The sequence below is a fragment of the Daktulosphaira vitifoliae genome, unplaced genomic scaffold (genome assembly GCF_025091365.1).
Source record: "Daktulosphaira vitifoliae isolate Bord-2020 unplaced genomic scaffold, ASM2509136v1 Scaffold_4, whole genome shotgun sequence".
Classification (NCBI taxonomy): domain Eukaryota; kingdom Metazoa; phylum Arthropoda; class Insecta; order Hemiptera; family Phylloxeridae; genus Daktulosphaira; species Daktulosphaira vitifoliae.
Window position 1 is genome coordinate 16,956,346 of NW_026099575.1, and position 13,453 is coordinate 16,969,798.

The 13,453-nt window shown below is 24.7% G+C and overlaps 1 protein-coding gene across 4 annotated transcripts; it reads left to right on the forward strand.

The window, feature by feature from the left end:
- Positions 1 to 644: 644 nt before the first annotated feature.
- Positions 645 to 13,061, forward strand: LOC126905856 (lysophosphatidylcholine acyltransferase). 4 transcript variants are annotated; one of them, XM_050685966.1, is made up of 11 exons: positions 645 to 874; positions 6,772 to 6,917; positions 7,879 to 8,096; positions 9,845 to 9,957; positions 10,422 to 10,576; positions 10,640 to 10,777; positions 11,225 to 11,350; positions 11,433 to 11,592; positions 12,084 to 12,185; positions 12,279 to 12,405; positions 12,571 to 13,061. In XM_050685966.1, the coding sequence occupies exons 1-11, from the start codon at positions 767 to 769 to the stop codon at positions 12,714 to 12,716; spliced, it is 1,539 nt and encodes a 512-aa protein (XP_050541923.1). In that variant the 5' UTR covers positions 645 to 766; the 3' UTR covers positions 12,717 to 13,061. The 4 variants fall into 4 exon arrangements, with proteins under 4 accessions (XP_050541923.1, XP_050541924.1, XP_050541925.1 ...); XM_050685967.1 differs by lacking the exon at positions 7,879 to 8,096 and adding an exon at positions 9,187 to 9,401; XM_050685968.1 differs by lacking the exon at positions 12,571 to 13,061 and having other exon boundaries at positions 12,084 to 12,207; positions 12,279 to 12,401.
- Positions 13,062 to 13,453: the final 392 nt, after the last annotated feature.

A 13,453-nucleotide genomic window follows, 5' to 3' on the forward strand; every position in this document is an offset into this window, starting at 1 on the left:
AATACTTTTATTCAATTTATAATATACTTTTTATTTTATGCATACTCACATGAATGTGGAGATTATAACCTTTATATAAAAATGATTATATTTGGAGATGACAGATTTTTTAAAAACTTATCACATTGTTTAATACTATCAAAACATTTCTTTGTAATTTTTTTGTAAGGGGAGTATGTTTAACTAGAAAGTTGATATAACTTTACAATATTATAGGGTAATTGTATCTGAATTTTAATTATTTAACAGGTTTAAGTATTAACTTGCCACTGTCCTATTTCATTAGTTTTCGTTTCATGTACTAATTTTTTATGTTTTGTTTAGGTAACAAATAGTGTTTGCGATGGTTCATGTTTGAAAAAGTCGAAGTGAGGTGAGACATGATCATGACGATGAAAAAATTAGTGAATGTTAACTTTCTACGTTACGTTTAGGCGCAATTGTCGCTCACTTAAACAAAAACTGCGCATGTTTACAGTATACTTTGTTATTGCACATGTCAAAACGGCAGCGCGATCAGTTAGTCGCACATTGTCAATAAGACTTGTGTGATTATGATCCTACCGGTTTATGTTCCACTGTGATTCGTTCTAACATCAATTTTACTTGAAAATAAAAAATTGACTTTTTTGTCATAGTGTTTCTAATTTGAAATAACGTTACTTAGAGCCGTCTCTTTTATTAAAAAAATCATTTTATTACTTCGCTTGATTTTGCCTAGGATAAGTTAAGACGCGGCGTCACCGATATAAAGGCGTTGGCGATAATGAGCAAGACCAAATTTTTAATCAGTAACGATATGGTGGCTTCAAAAGATATGTTAAATCCTTTTGTTCATCATCTAGAACTAACTTCCACCTACGACAAACTTAAGGTAAGAAAAATATTTAAAAAATTAAATTTATTAATGTCGAGCGAATCTTTTCAAAGGTTCATTAATTCTATTTTATTTATTTACTTTCGATTAAGACAAAAATATTAATCGAAAATCTACTAAAAAGTTAAAATCGGGGTCATTGCCGTTAATTCATTTATCAGTGTCATAAGCATTTTATTCATGTCAATCTAGTGATTTAGTGGTTCGTCGGCTTTTCAAAATTTTTACTAAATCATTATTCATATGGTTTATTGTTCATAGTTATTTTTTATATAATTGTTACAAACATTTATTTTGTATATAATAGTATATATAATATTATAGTAACTGTATATATTAGACGTTCTTAATGCAGTAAAATACATAAAATATTATTCTATAAATTGTGTATACAGTTTCCTTCTCAATTGTAAGCTTTAAATTAAAATGCAGTTGTGTTTGTCCACTTATGAGGTAGTGTTTCGAAATCAAACGAAACTGCAAAAGTTTAAGCCAAAATAATTCCTGTTAATAACACCTGTTGTATGTGGTGCGGTTTCATCGGTGTAATTCAAGTAATTCATTGTTAGGCTATAATTCATTAAATATTGGCATCCAAAGTTATGATTTACTATCAAAATTAACACATTTGAAAATTATTATAAGATTTTATTTAATTAAAAAAATATCTATGTACATATAATGTAGTAATATTTATTTTTCTCAATAAATTGAACTAAACAATTATTTTAAATAAGCTAATACAATCAAGAATTTTAATTACAAGAAATATTCCCATACACACGTCCTCTGACATAAAATTTGGAAAAAAGAATAGGTTATTTATTAGGAAAATTTTAAAATTTTAACATTATGAAAAAAAAAAAAATCCTAACGTAATTTGTGTTCCCTGAAAGGCCAGATCCGATATTGCTTGTCTATTGACTTTCCGCCAGGTGGGTATTTAAAAATATATGATAGGGAAAGAAAAAAATTCACAGATAATTTTTTTTGTACTTCACTCTGCTTTTGGTTTTACTATAATGTGCTTTTTTTTTGCGTCTGCCCATACAATTTCGCATCTCTCATTGGGCCAATATTAATGATCTATTAGTAAAAAAAAACCCAAATTTGATATTGTTAAAATATCATCATGATAATTTTTCAAAATCTTAAAATATAGTAGCCGGCAAAAATAACGATTTTGTTTGCATTTAAAATTGCAATAACTTTTTTTTAAACTATGAAATACTATTAGAATATATTAAAGACATGTCTTATTAATAGAAATCGTGTTGGAATGCGTTTTCTTTTGATACGCAACTCATAAATATCTAATGAGAATCCTAAGTACAGGAAAGGTTTGAACAAAAGACCAGCTACGTATGTTAAATTTTCATTTTAATTTTAATTTCTGAAACTGTCCTGAACGTCTTCATTCCTTAGATGTATGCTAAATTGAAGTTTTTAAAATGTACTAAACTTTTATAAAAAACAATTTTCCTTGATGACCTTTCTTCTACAAAAAATTGATCGCCAAATAAAAAAATAAAAATTTTCGCAAAAGACATATTTTGTTTTCAATTTTTGAAAATGTTCCGTGATGCCTGTATTCTTCAAATCTATATCAAACTAAAGCTTTTAAGAGAACTTTATGATGAAAAAAAAAATCGTCCCGATGATATAAAAAGCTATTAAAATGGATTTTTTTCCAATATTATGTTGTTGACTAAATCAGTCATATAATTTAAGTATGTTCTAGAAGATAAGTTATAAAACAGTGTAAACAAAATTTTGACAGTTATAAAAAATGCTATATTTCAAATTTTATATTAGTCATGTTTATTGTTTCTTATATTTTTGTATTCATTTGGCTTCATTATGTATCAACATGTTATCTATTCTTTAATATAATTCTAACTATCTCAAATTAGTCATCTTATTTAATAAGACTTACTGTTAATTTACTACTCGTTTATTTGATTTGAATTTTATTTTTAAAGTAATTAAAAATCTTTTTGATAATAATCATTTTATTGAACTTGCATTTAAGATTTATTTTCAAGGGTAATGTGTCTATTAAAAGTACTAATGGTTTGAAATTTAATAGAACTATTTCTAAGATACATATTTGTATTCAACTTATGAATAATAATATGGGATAGAAAATATAGAAGAACTTGCTTTGTAACCCGGTAGTTTTTACTTGGTACTATTATGAACGTGACGCAACGAGATTTTTGCGGAAGTATAGTAAAGGTATAACTGGTAGTACATATGTAACGTACAATAGTTTGATTTACTAGACTTACGATTAAGTATTTTAATAGTATTTTTGTAAATAATACTTGCAGGGAATGTACGATTTATACGATTATTTAATAATAAATGTTAAGTTATTTTTTGTACATGTTGCTAAGTTTATTCATTAATGTAGCAAGTTTTTATTAAAAGGCAATTAAAAACTCTGTATTCACTCATAATGTTATTTTTTATACAATTATTAACTTTCCACTATTATATATGAAATATTTTGCTTTTGGAAAGTGCGATTAACTTTTTTACTTTTAAAATATTCTTACGATAGCTTAATGTGTAAAGTTATTGAACAAATTTTAGAGTGACTTACATAACTATGATTTAATATTTATAGAAACGTTTAATTTACCTTTTTAACTGTTCGCATTCATAAGACATTGATTATATCGAAAGTGCTTCAATCCCCTTTTGATATTTTTTTAATTTCGTGTAGTTTAGAATTTTTATTTTTATCATCAATTTGTATTACTCAATTTATAGAAGTAAGCATGGATCAAAATAAATCAATAATAATTTTTATTAATCTTAGAAATTGTTTGACTAAAATGAAAAGAAATATTTTGTAATGTTTTAATGTATCAAACAAAATAAAAACACATTTTGTTTTTTATTTAAATTATGTTTATTATTCTATTATTGTAAGTTTGAACATTAAAAGTAGTGATGGGAAATATCGAATAGTAACTATCGAACTATTCGATAGTCATTCAAAAACTATTCGAATAGTAAAAATATTCGATAGTCTATGCTAAAAATAAACTATTCGGTTGTATAAACACAATTCGAATAGTTAATCGATGTTTAAAATATTAGAAAATGCCCATCACTAATTAAAAGCCAAGTTGTGTTTAATTGAAATCACGATTAATCAAAGATTACATTATAGAGTATAATTTATGAACGAATAAAACTCTTTATGAAAACATAATTGTATTTTAGTACTTGTGTTCTTTTATTATTTATAATGTAAATTTTAGTAAAAAATAATTATTTTTAAATGATATTTTTTGTTATCAGTCTTATTACATACACAATATAAGATGTACACGAGAAAATGTGAAATATAGAAAACCGCTATTATTTTTTTTCATTTACAATTTTATCCTTGTAGCTATTTTTTAAATATAAAAGAGTTACATGTTATTCTTGAACATTTTGAAAACTTCTATGATTAGAAAATTAAAAGGCTGTATAGACTATTAAGAGCTTTTAAGCTTAGAGCATTTTTCATTTACTGGGACAATATCCCTGTACATCAAAATGTTTGGACCAGTAACCCTAAGTATAATATATATTCTTACATGAAAAATTCATTATATATATACAATATAAAGTATTTTTGAAAATGTCTCATTCAATCATCCATATTATATCAGTGGCAGATTCGTAAAATAGATGTTCATGAAATTGAGTACCTCATTGGTGGCCTTCATACATAGTCTCAGCGTATCAAGTAGTTTAAATTATTTCGCCAAAATTATATATATTAGATAATTATTTTGTTCTTTGTTTTTAAATAATTAAAATTATTTTTTTCTACAAACTTTATAAGAAATATATTTTTATTGTTAAAAATTGTATTAAAACAAAATATTGCCCAAGATAATTGAGGTATTCAAAAATAAATTAGTATTGAATCGTGTTATGGTGAATATAAAGAGCTATTTCCGGAAAGTGTTAGTGTCGTTTTAAATATTTAAACGAAGGCGAAGTATATGTTTTGGAAACCTGTTATCATTGTGTTAACTATGGTATACAGGAATTAGTTTTTTCTTTTTATATCAATAAAAATTAAAATAATTTTTATTTGTAATTTATAGACAACATTTTTGTAATCTTAAATTATATAATTAATTTTGTATTAAAATTTATAATGTGTTATAGTTGATACGACACATTATACGGGATTTAGTGTTTAAATAATTTTGGACAATAGATTTTTTTAATATTTCAGAAGTTTACTTCATAGACTGGTGTAATGTACTGTTTCAAGAATAGTGTTTTTTGTCTAGGAACTTTTGTTATACTTCGGTACCTAATAATCTAAAGTATTATTTTATAATTAATGTATTCAACAACGTTGTGGTGTTTGATATCCTATTATAACCTTACAATTTGTGCAATGTATTGTCATGTTTTTCTATAGTAAACATTAACCTTTTGCCGTTTTAATGTTTTATTAACAAAAGTTTTATAATTCTTTATTGAGTAACAATAAGTACTTAGTATATGTATAAGAACTAGCTGTTAATTAGAATTAATCTATTTTTATTTGATGATAATGTACTTATAATTTCATGTACCTAATATATAACTCAAATTTAAAACTCTATTACTCTATTAATTATTAATTAAAGAATTTTTAAAGTTAAATTTATCGCAGTAAGTTTAGAAACAATATAAATTCTTCTTCGTGTTTTTAATCTAACATTTTTTTTTATTAATTTTGTAATTGATGAACAAACGAAAGGGATGACATTATTTATGTTTTTAAATGACATATTATTGTCATTAATAATGACAATTATTAAACTATTGTTTTAATAAAATACTAAACTTTTTCTTTTTATTGTTTACTAAAATATAATATTGAACAAAAAGTATACTTATTTTTAAAATAGTTAATTTGAAACGATTTTAGAGTTAGTTATGGTTATTTTTTTTATATTATTATTTATGATATATTTTTTAGAGTTAGTTTTCTGGGTAAAAAATATTTATCATTTGTTGTGCATGAAAAAAACTGAAGTATTTGGTTCGACTGAAATTGTTGAAACTGATTAGATAGTTCTTTGAGATAGCAGTTACTTAATGATTAGGTTGATTATGAGGATGAAGAGAGATTTTATTTTAATATGACTTCATTATTCTTTTCATGTGCCAAATGTGTAGAAAGCTAAAAACATTTCCTTACAAGATGAGCTTGACATTGCGTTTATTTATGTAATAGTTTTCATGGTTGTTTATTTTTTAAAATTCATTTAACGTAACCACCGTAATGTGATATTTTTTTACTAAATATGCGTACTAAACATTGCATAATTGTGGGGGGTCATATAGGTCTGACTTCCATATCAGTTTAGTTTACTTTCGATTTTTGCGTTAACGAATATGTACAAATAAAAAATATGCATTCATTATGTTTTTTAGGATTTACAAATAAAATAAATTCAACTGTTTTAGATAATGTTTCACTATGGATAAATGTCTATAACTCCTAAGTTTATTCTTTTACTTTTCAAAATGTATAACTGACCAAGGTTTAATATGTGTTTGTCTTTAGCAATATCAACCCGACAAAAATTGTGTATGGATTTTTATTGACCTTGTATTGTATGTAACGTTAATAATATTTAGTATTGTTAACATGTTGAGGAGCCCAGACAATTTTTTTGTAAATAGTCTCAGTTGCGTTTGATTTTAATTAAATCATTATACCAATCTAATTTAGTATTGATTATAGGGGAAAATAAAGGCTATCATATTTGAAATACTCAATAAAGTTTTTTTTTTAGTTTTAAAATTTTTGAACGACAATTACTCTTAAACCCTTTTAAACGTAGATAACAATTTTAATCAATAAATTTCTTTTACAGACTGCGTTCTTTACTATAGTTGTTTTGCCAATTCGTATTGTCATCATATTGTCTTTATTGACATTAGCATGGATTCTTGCAACGATTGGGTTGATGGGTCTTAGTCAAGAAGAACTATCAGCAAAACCAATAACTGGATGGCGACGGTAAGTTAAAAAATCTTTTACTTATTGTAATGATTTGCTAGTATTAGTAATAAAATTAATAACCCAAACGGTTATAGTTTTATGACCTTCGTTATCATAAATCATATTTTTAATTTTTTAAATTGTCATATTATTTTTCATGGTGAATTATGATTTAGCAATTGCAAATAATGAGAACTATCTGTCTAATGGGTATATTGTCAGCCCATAAGTTCCGTTTAGAAAGCCAAGGTTACAGTATTGACTGCGATATGTATTTGCTGTTAATTATCACTTCCACTGTTGTTTTCTTTCACATATGTTGCCAAATAAAAAGTATCATTCGTTGCACCCACGTTTTAGTAGTTTTCTATCTGTTAATTGTTAATCGTTTATTTACAATTCACTGTTCTACTGTCATGTCGTTCGTTAATTTACTCTTCAAATTAATTCAGTAACTTATGATTAGAAGTCTGAACTATACTTTTAATTTTAAAAGCAATCACATTTAAACTATGATAAGATGTAAATAGCGATATTTATGTTGCTTTTTTAATTACATAGAAAATGTTACCATTTTTATAATTTAAGCGACATGGTCTTTTGAACTTAGAGTCCATTTATTTAACTATTTATTCAATCTATGGTGTGGTATTGTGTGATAACATGTATTCGCTTCAAATCTATTGCAATACAATAAAAATACAATAAACTAGAAGTAATTTTTTTGAATTTATCAACATAAATTCATTTTAATTACTTCTAAGTCGCCATTCGATTAGTCTGATGTCTATATTATTTAAAATTAATTATAAAATTAAACGGCTCTATATATTTTTTATCTTTATTTTCACAAGTATGTCCGTTGTTATACTATGTTTTTGATTTGCAAATATCTGTAATTTTTAACATAATATTAATTATAATGTTTTTAAAAACATGCACGCTACAGGTGTTGGGCTTTTATTTAATTAAATTTTAGTTGGATGAAACGTACAGTTTATGTGATCACCCGTACAATGTTTTTTGCCGTCGGTTTTCATCGGATACGTGTGATCGGCGAACAAGCCACACGACAACAAGCACCAGTACTGGCCGTGGCACCTCATTCTTCTTTTTATGACGGTCTTGTCGCTATTGTAGCGGGTAGCCCAATTTTAGTGACCAGAGAAGAAAATTCTACAATACCTATAATTGGAAGTACGAAATCCTCTGTGACTAATGTATTTACAGCTTGTTTTTCCCTGAGTTTTCTTAAAGTATTTTGTTTAACTTATTTGTTTTAGTAGATTGCTTGCATGGTAATTTATATTCATAATATCTGTAAAAATATTGTAGTCTAGTTAATTGATGTTTCGATGCCTATAAATTTCTTTTTAACACTAAATATAGAATCTTAATTGCATGTATTAAAGCTTAAATGTAAGTATTAACATTCTTCATATTTGGATATTATTTTATGGATTAAAATAACTAAAGAAACAATTTTTTAAATGATATGTTACATTTATGTAAGTCTAGCATTTTTTGACATTGTTTAAATTTTACTGCAACGTTCCTAGTTTTGGTTCTTTTAAATTAGTGTATAGTTTAAAATTTGATTTAAACTTTATGCACGAACAGATTATTATTCTATATATTTATGAATATAACTTTTTATATATTTAACCTTATTAAGACATTTAAATAAAAAATGAAAGATCTCAAGGTTGGTTTGGGAAATTCATAAAAATATTATGTTTCAATAATTATTTGTTTGTATTTTTCTTAAGAGTCTGTTTTGTGTCTATTAACAGTTCAATTTATTTTCATATAAAATAAATCAATTTACAATTAATGTGTCAATATCTAATGTATAAAATGGAGAGTTGAATAATTATCTCCCCTAAAAATAAAATAAAAATGTGTGTAATAGTATACATAGTATGAAATATTAACCGAGAAATTTTATATTTTTAAAAGGTATTGAATCTTTTGACAAGTGTATTATAATAACAAATGTTTATAGATAAGATGATTATGATTGAATGAAAAAATATATAATTTAAGATTTAATAACTTTACAATGTAATTGTTACTAAGTTAAAAAATATTGTCCACTTTTAAGCGTGGGTGCTTATTAAAATCAAGCAAACTTTTTAAATTAGATATATTTTATGAAAAATTTAACGAATACTTACGTTTCACTTCATTTTAATTTATTTGTGATATATTGTTCTCATTATTTTTTATATGACACATTAATATTTTTGTAAATTATTTATGATTTATTTATGCTTTTATTTTTTAGTTATTTCCGTCATTGGATATGTATTGTTGGTCGCGCAGTTTACCTTGCGGGTGGTATGAAAATTGTTATCAAGGGGGTTCAAGCATCCCCTAAAGAAGCCCCCCTATTGGTCGTTGCTCCCCATTCTACATTTCTTGATTCTTGTATAAGCTATGTGACTGGGTTTCCTTCCATCATCTCTAGAATTGAAGACGGACTTAACCCGTGGCTGGGAAGTATGTGAAATGTGTTTAAAAAACTAAATAAAATGTTAATAGTTCATTATAAACAATGGGAATTATATAATTATATTATCTATAATGCATAATAACTTTTAGTGAGACTACAACTGCCACAACTAGTGTATAAATATATAAGTGTGATCAGTTAAATTATATTACATTATCTTTACATTAATCTATTCACGTAATTGTCTAGTGAGTTTGAATTTTTATTTTATAGCACAATTATTTTAGAAAGTATTGTCATTTGCTTAAATTTTTGTTGTAAAACTGTGTTACATTTTTAACAAATATGAATTTTTATTATTTTAATATTAATTTTTAAAAATAAATTTTCTTAAACGTGTTAAAATTGTTATAATAGCGTATAATTATTTTTTTGTTAATATTTTCGTATTGTTTTGATAGCGGTATTTTATTATGTGTCATTTTTGCAGGAGTAATTAATTTTACGCAGCCCGTCTATGTTCGAAGAGATGACCCAGAATCTAGACACAACACGATACAAGAGATAATTCGACGTGTAAAATCCGACCAAGAATGGCCTCAGGTATAATATTATTGTGACGAGTATATTTTTTTATAATACACAAATAATCGTATTAGAGTGTTATGTGGTTTATCAAATCATTTATCGAACCGTAGGATGTAGTAAAATATTAATGTTAAAATATTATTGGTCATGGGTGTCCAAAAAAGTATTTTAATGTTGGTATTTGTCCCAAGCTGCGTAAAGAGAAGGTAATACAATTATTATTTAGGTTATATCTCAGTGTCTTGCGGAACAAATAAAAAATTATGAAAATTATGATATTTATTTTTATTTTCCGTTTTAAGGTTCCTTTTTTTATCAATTTTATGATAAATATTTTTCAATTAATGAATGACTAATTTGGTATTATAAAATTGCAAATTGAATTAAAAAAATTGTTCTATAATACATTAAATTTTGTTATTGTAATATTTTTAAGCCAAGTAAAAGTTTTTACCATTTTCATGCTATTTTTTATACAGATTCTAATATTCCCTGAAGGCACTTGCACTAATCGTTCATGTTTGATAACGTTTAAACCTGGCGCTTTCTATCCAGCTGTACCCGTACAACCGGTTCTACTACGATACCCAAACAAACTTGACACTGTTACATGGACTTGGGATGGTCCAGGAGCGTAAGTTTTTCAAGTTCTATTGACATAAAAAATTTCAAATCAATTCTGTGTATTTCTTTGTAGGCTAAAACTCTTGTGGTTGACAATGACCCAACCAGCCACGTCAGTTGAAGTTGAGTTTTTGCCGGTGTACGCGCCCAGTGAATATGAAAAACAAAATCCTAAAGCATTTGCTGAAGGTGTCAGAAATGTGATGGCTAAGTAAATTTTTTTTAACTAATTTTAAACCAGGAAGACCAGTACATAATCTATTTAGATTTTTTAAGTACAAAAATGTTTTTTCTTTATGGTAAACTATTAAAGCTGAAAAAATATTGGGGTTTTGCTTTTTATTGTTTATAAAAATGAATAGTTTCAACACAATTTTGAGTACAATATGCAGTTTGTCTAAATGAAACTTTTTAAACTAAATAAATTTAACATTTTTTACTATTTAAACAAAATGGAAAACGTTATTAATAATAAAATATGTAGGAAATGTATTTTATAATTTATACATTTTTTAAGTTCATAAGTGCAGTCAAATTGTGATATATTGTAGTACAAAAAGTTCTCAACCTGAATTATTTCTAATGTTTGCCTTAACTTTGATATTATATCAAATATTGTTTTTTTTTTATACTAACAAATCGTATTCTTTTTGTTTAGAGCTTTAGCTGTACCAACAGCAGATTACACTTACGATGATTGTAGAGTGGCTGTTAAAGCTAGTCAATTAGGTCTTCCTATGTCTTCTAATTTAATAATTGTAGAAAGGCTTCGGAGTCGATTAGGGTATGTTGAATGTTACATGTTTTAATTTTTGTTTAAAAACCTAAGTATTTATTTATATTGCTATATTGTTATTTATTAATAGATTAACAGGAATTGCTTTAGAAGACTCAGCTTTAGTGAAAAATATGTTGTTATTTCAAAACCAGATGGCATACCCAGTAGATTTGTCAGACTTTGCTAAACATTTGAATGTGTCAGTTGAAGATAGCTCACTTATCAGTTTATTTAAAATGTATCAAGAGGTAATTTAGTAATACATATATATATTATATCAGTATTGAGGGTTAAATTTAGGATATTTGGTTTATTTAGATGTCCAGCAAAATAACAGTTATAAACAATTATAAAACCTCTTTTTTACCTTAATGAGTTATATTGACCATTAAAATTTTTTTCTATTAAGTTTTATTTCTTTATATGGATGAATTATGTTGATTTGTAAATTGTTTACTAATAATTGGCTCAATACAAACAAAAAAATCAGTAGAAATAAAATTGAATTAAAATTCCTTATTTAAAATCTTAAATAAAACTAAATTATAATTTTATTTTCATAGATGGAAAATTTTTTGATGGTTAATAACGTCATTAATTAACAAATAATAGTTTCGATTATTTAACATTAATTTTAAACAAAAAATTTGGTTTATTACTCAATTTAATAATAAAAGATGAAATTAAATTGTTTTTTTTTTAACTTTTAATTTTATATATATACTGTTGTAAATTCCAGGATGAAAATTCAATGACAATTGATTTTAAAAAATATTTGTTAACAGAATATATTTTACAAAAAGCAGTAACCAAAGAAGATTTAGTCATTCTAGCTTTTAAAGTAACAATTGTTTAAAAAAATTGTATATTTTTTAGAATTTGATATTATAGAAATGAGGTTATTTATTATATAAATTATTTTTTTATGTTATAGCTTTACAATGAATATTTTAATATGAACATGTTTGGATATGTTTTAAATTTGATATATAATACATCTAAATCAGAGGCACTCGTTTTATATGGTGAAATGACTGGAAATCCAAATAAAATAATATTATGTAATTATTTTTAAAACTTAAAAATTGCATAAATTTTAAATTATAATTTATTTGATATTGAGAGACTACTTACCTCCAATTAATATAAATTTTATAATCTATAAACTTTTCTAACTGACATTTCTGAATTTAATATTTTCATATATAATATATTTATACTTTTAGCTGATTATATGAAATATAATAAAAGTCACCCTGAAAAAATGGAAGAATTACTAAATAACAATATAAATTCATCTCCTAGAACTGTAGCAGATTTTTCAAGTTGTGGTCAATCTTTAGAAGTTTTTGGTGATAAAAAGTATCAATGACAGGAAGAAACATCCAAATGTACAATTGTACCTATCACAGACTGACGAAGTTAAAATTTTAGAATTTGTTTGTTTACCTTACGAGTAGAAATTGTTATTTTGTATATTATAATTAAAATGAATTAGTGTATATATATATATACACACACAACAGAACTGATGTACAGGGATAAGAGGCTTTTTTAAATGTGTTAAATTATTAAACATTAATATTTCCAATTAATATTAGACATTACCATAATGTCAATTTTTTCCTTGAGATGTTTTGCTTTATTTATTGTTTGTTACAATTTTAACTTCCAATATTTTCTTCCTTTAACTTTTAAATAATAATTTGAGGATAATTTTTACAAATGGAATCGCATTATTATTAATTGAAATATTTGTTTTTCAATTTGTGGTAATCCGTCCTTGTGTTAAGTTACCACTTATCTTAAATGATACAACATTAGTTTATAATATATTGCTTTATAATTATAAATTAATTGATTGTTTTAACTATTGAATTAATTTTAAAAATTATGATTGATAATTTATGTATAAATAAAAATCTTTATATCTTCTAAAGGGTTTTAAAAGAATAGCATTTTCATTTAAAAAGAAAAAAATATTCTTTTACATACCTGTTTGTTCTTAAATAAATAATGTTTTTGTAAGTATTCTCATATATGAATTTAATTATTATATTATGTATTAATTGTATTTTGGATGTAACAAAATAATTCCTTATTTACGAA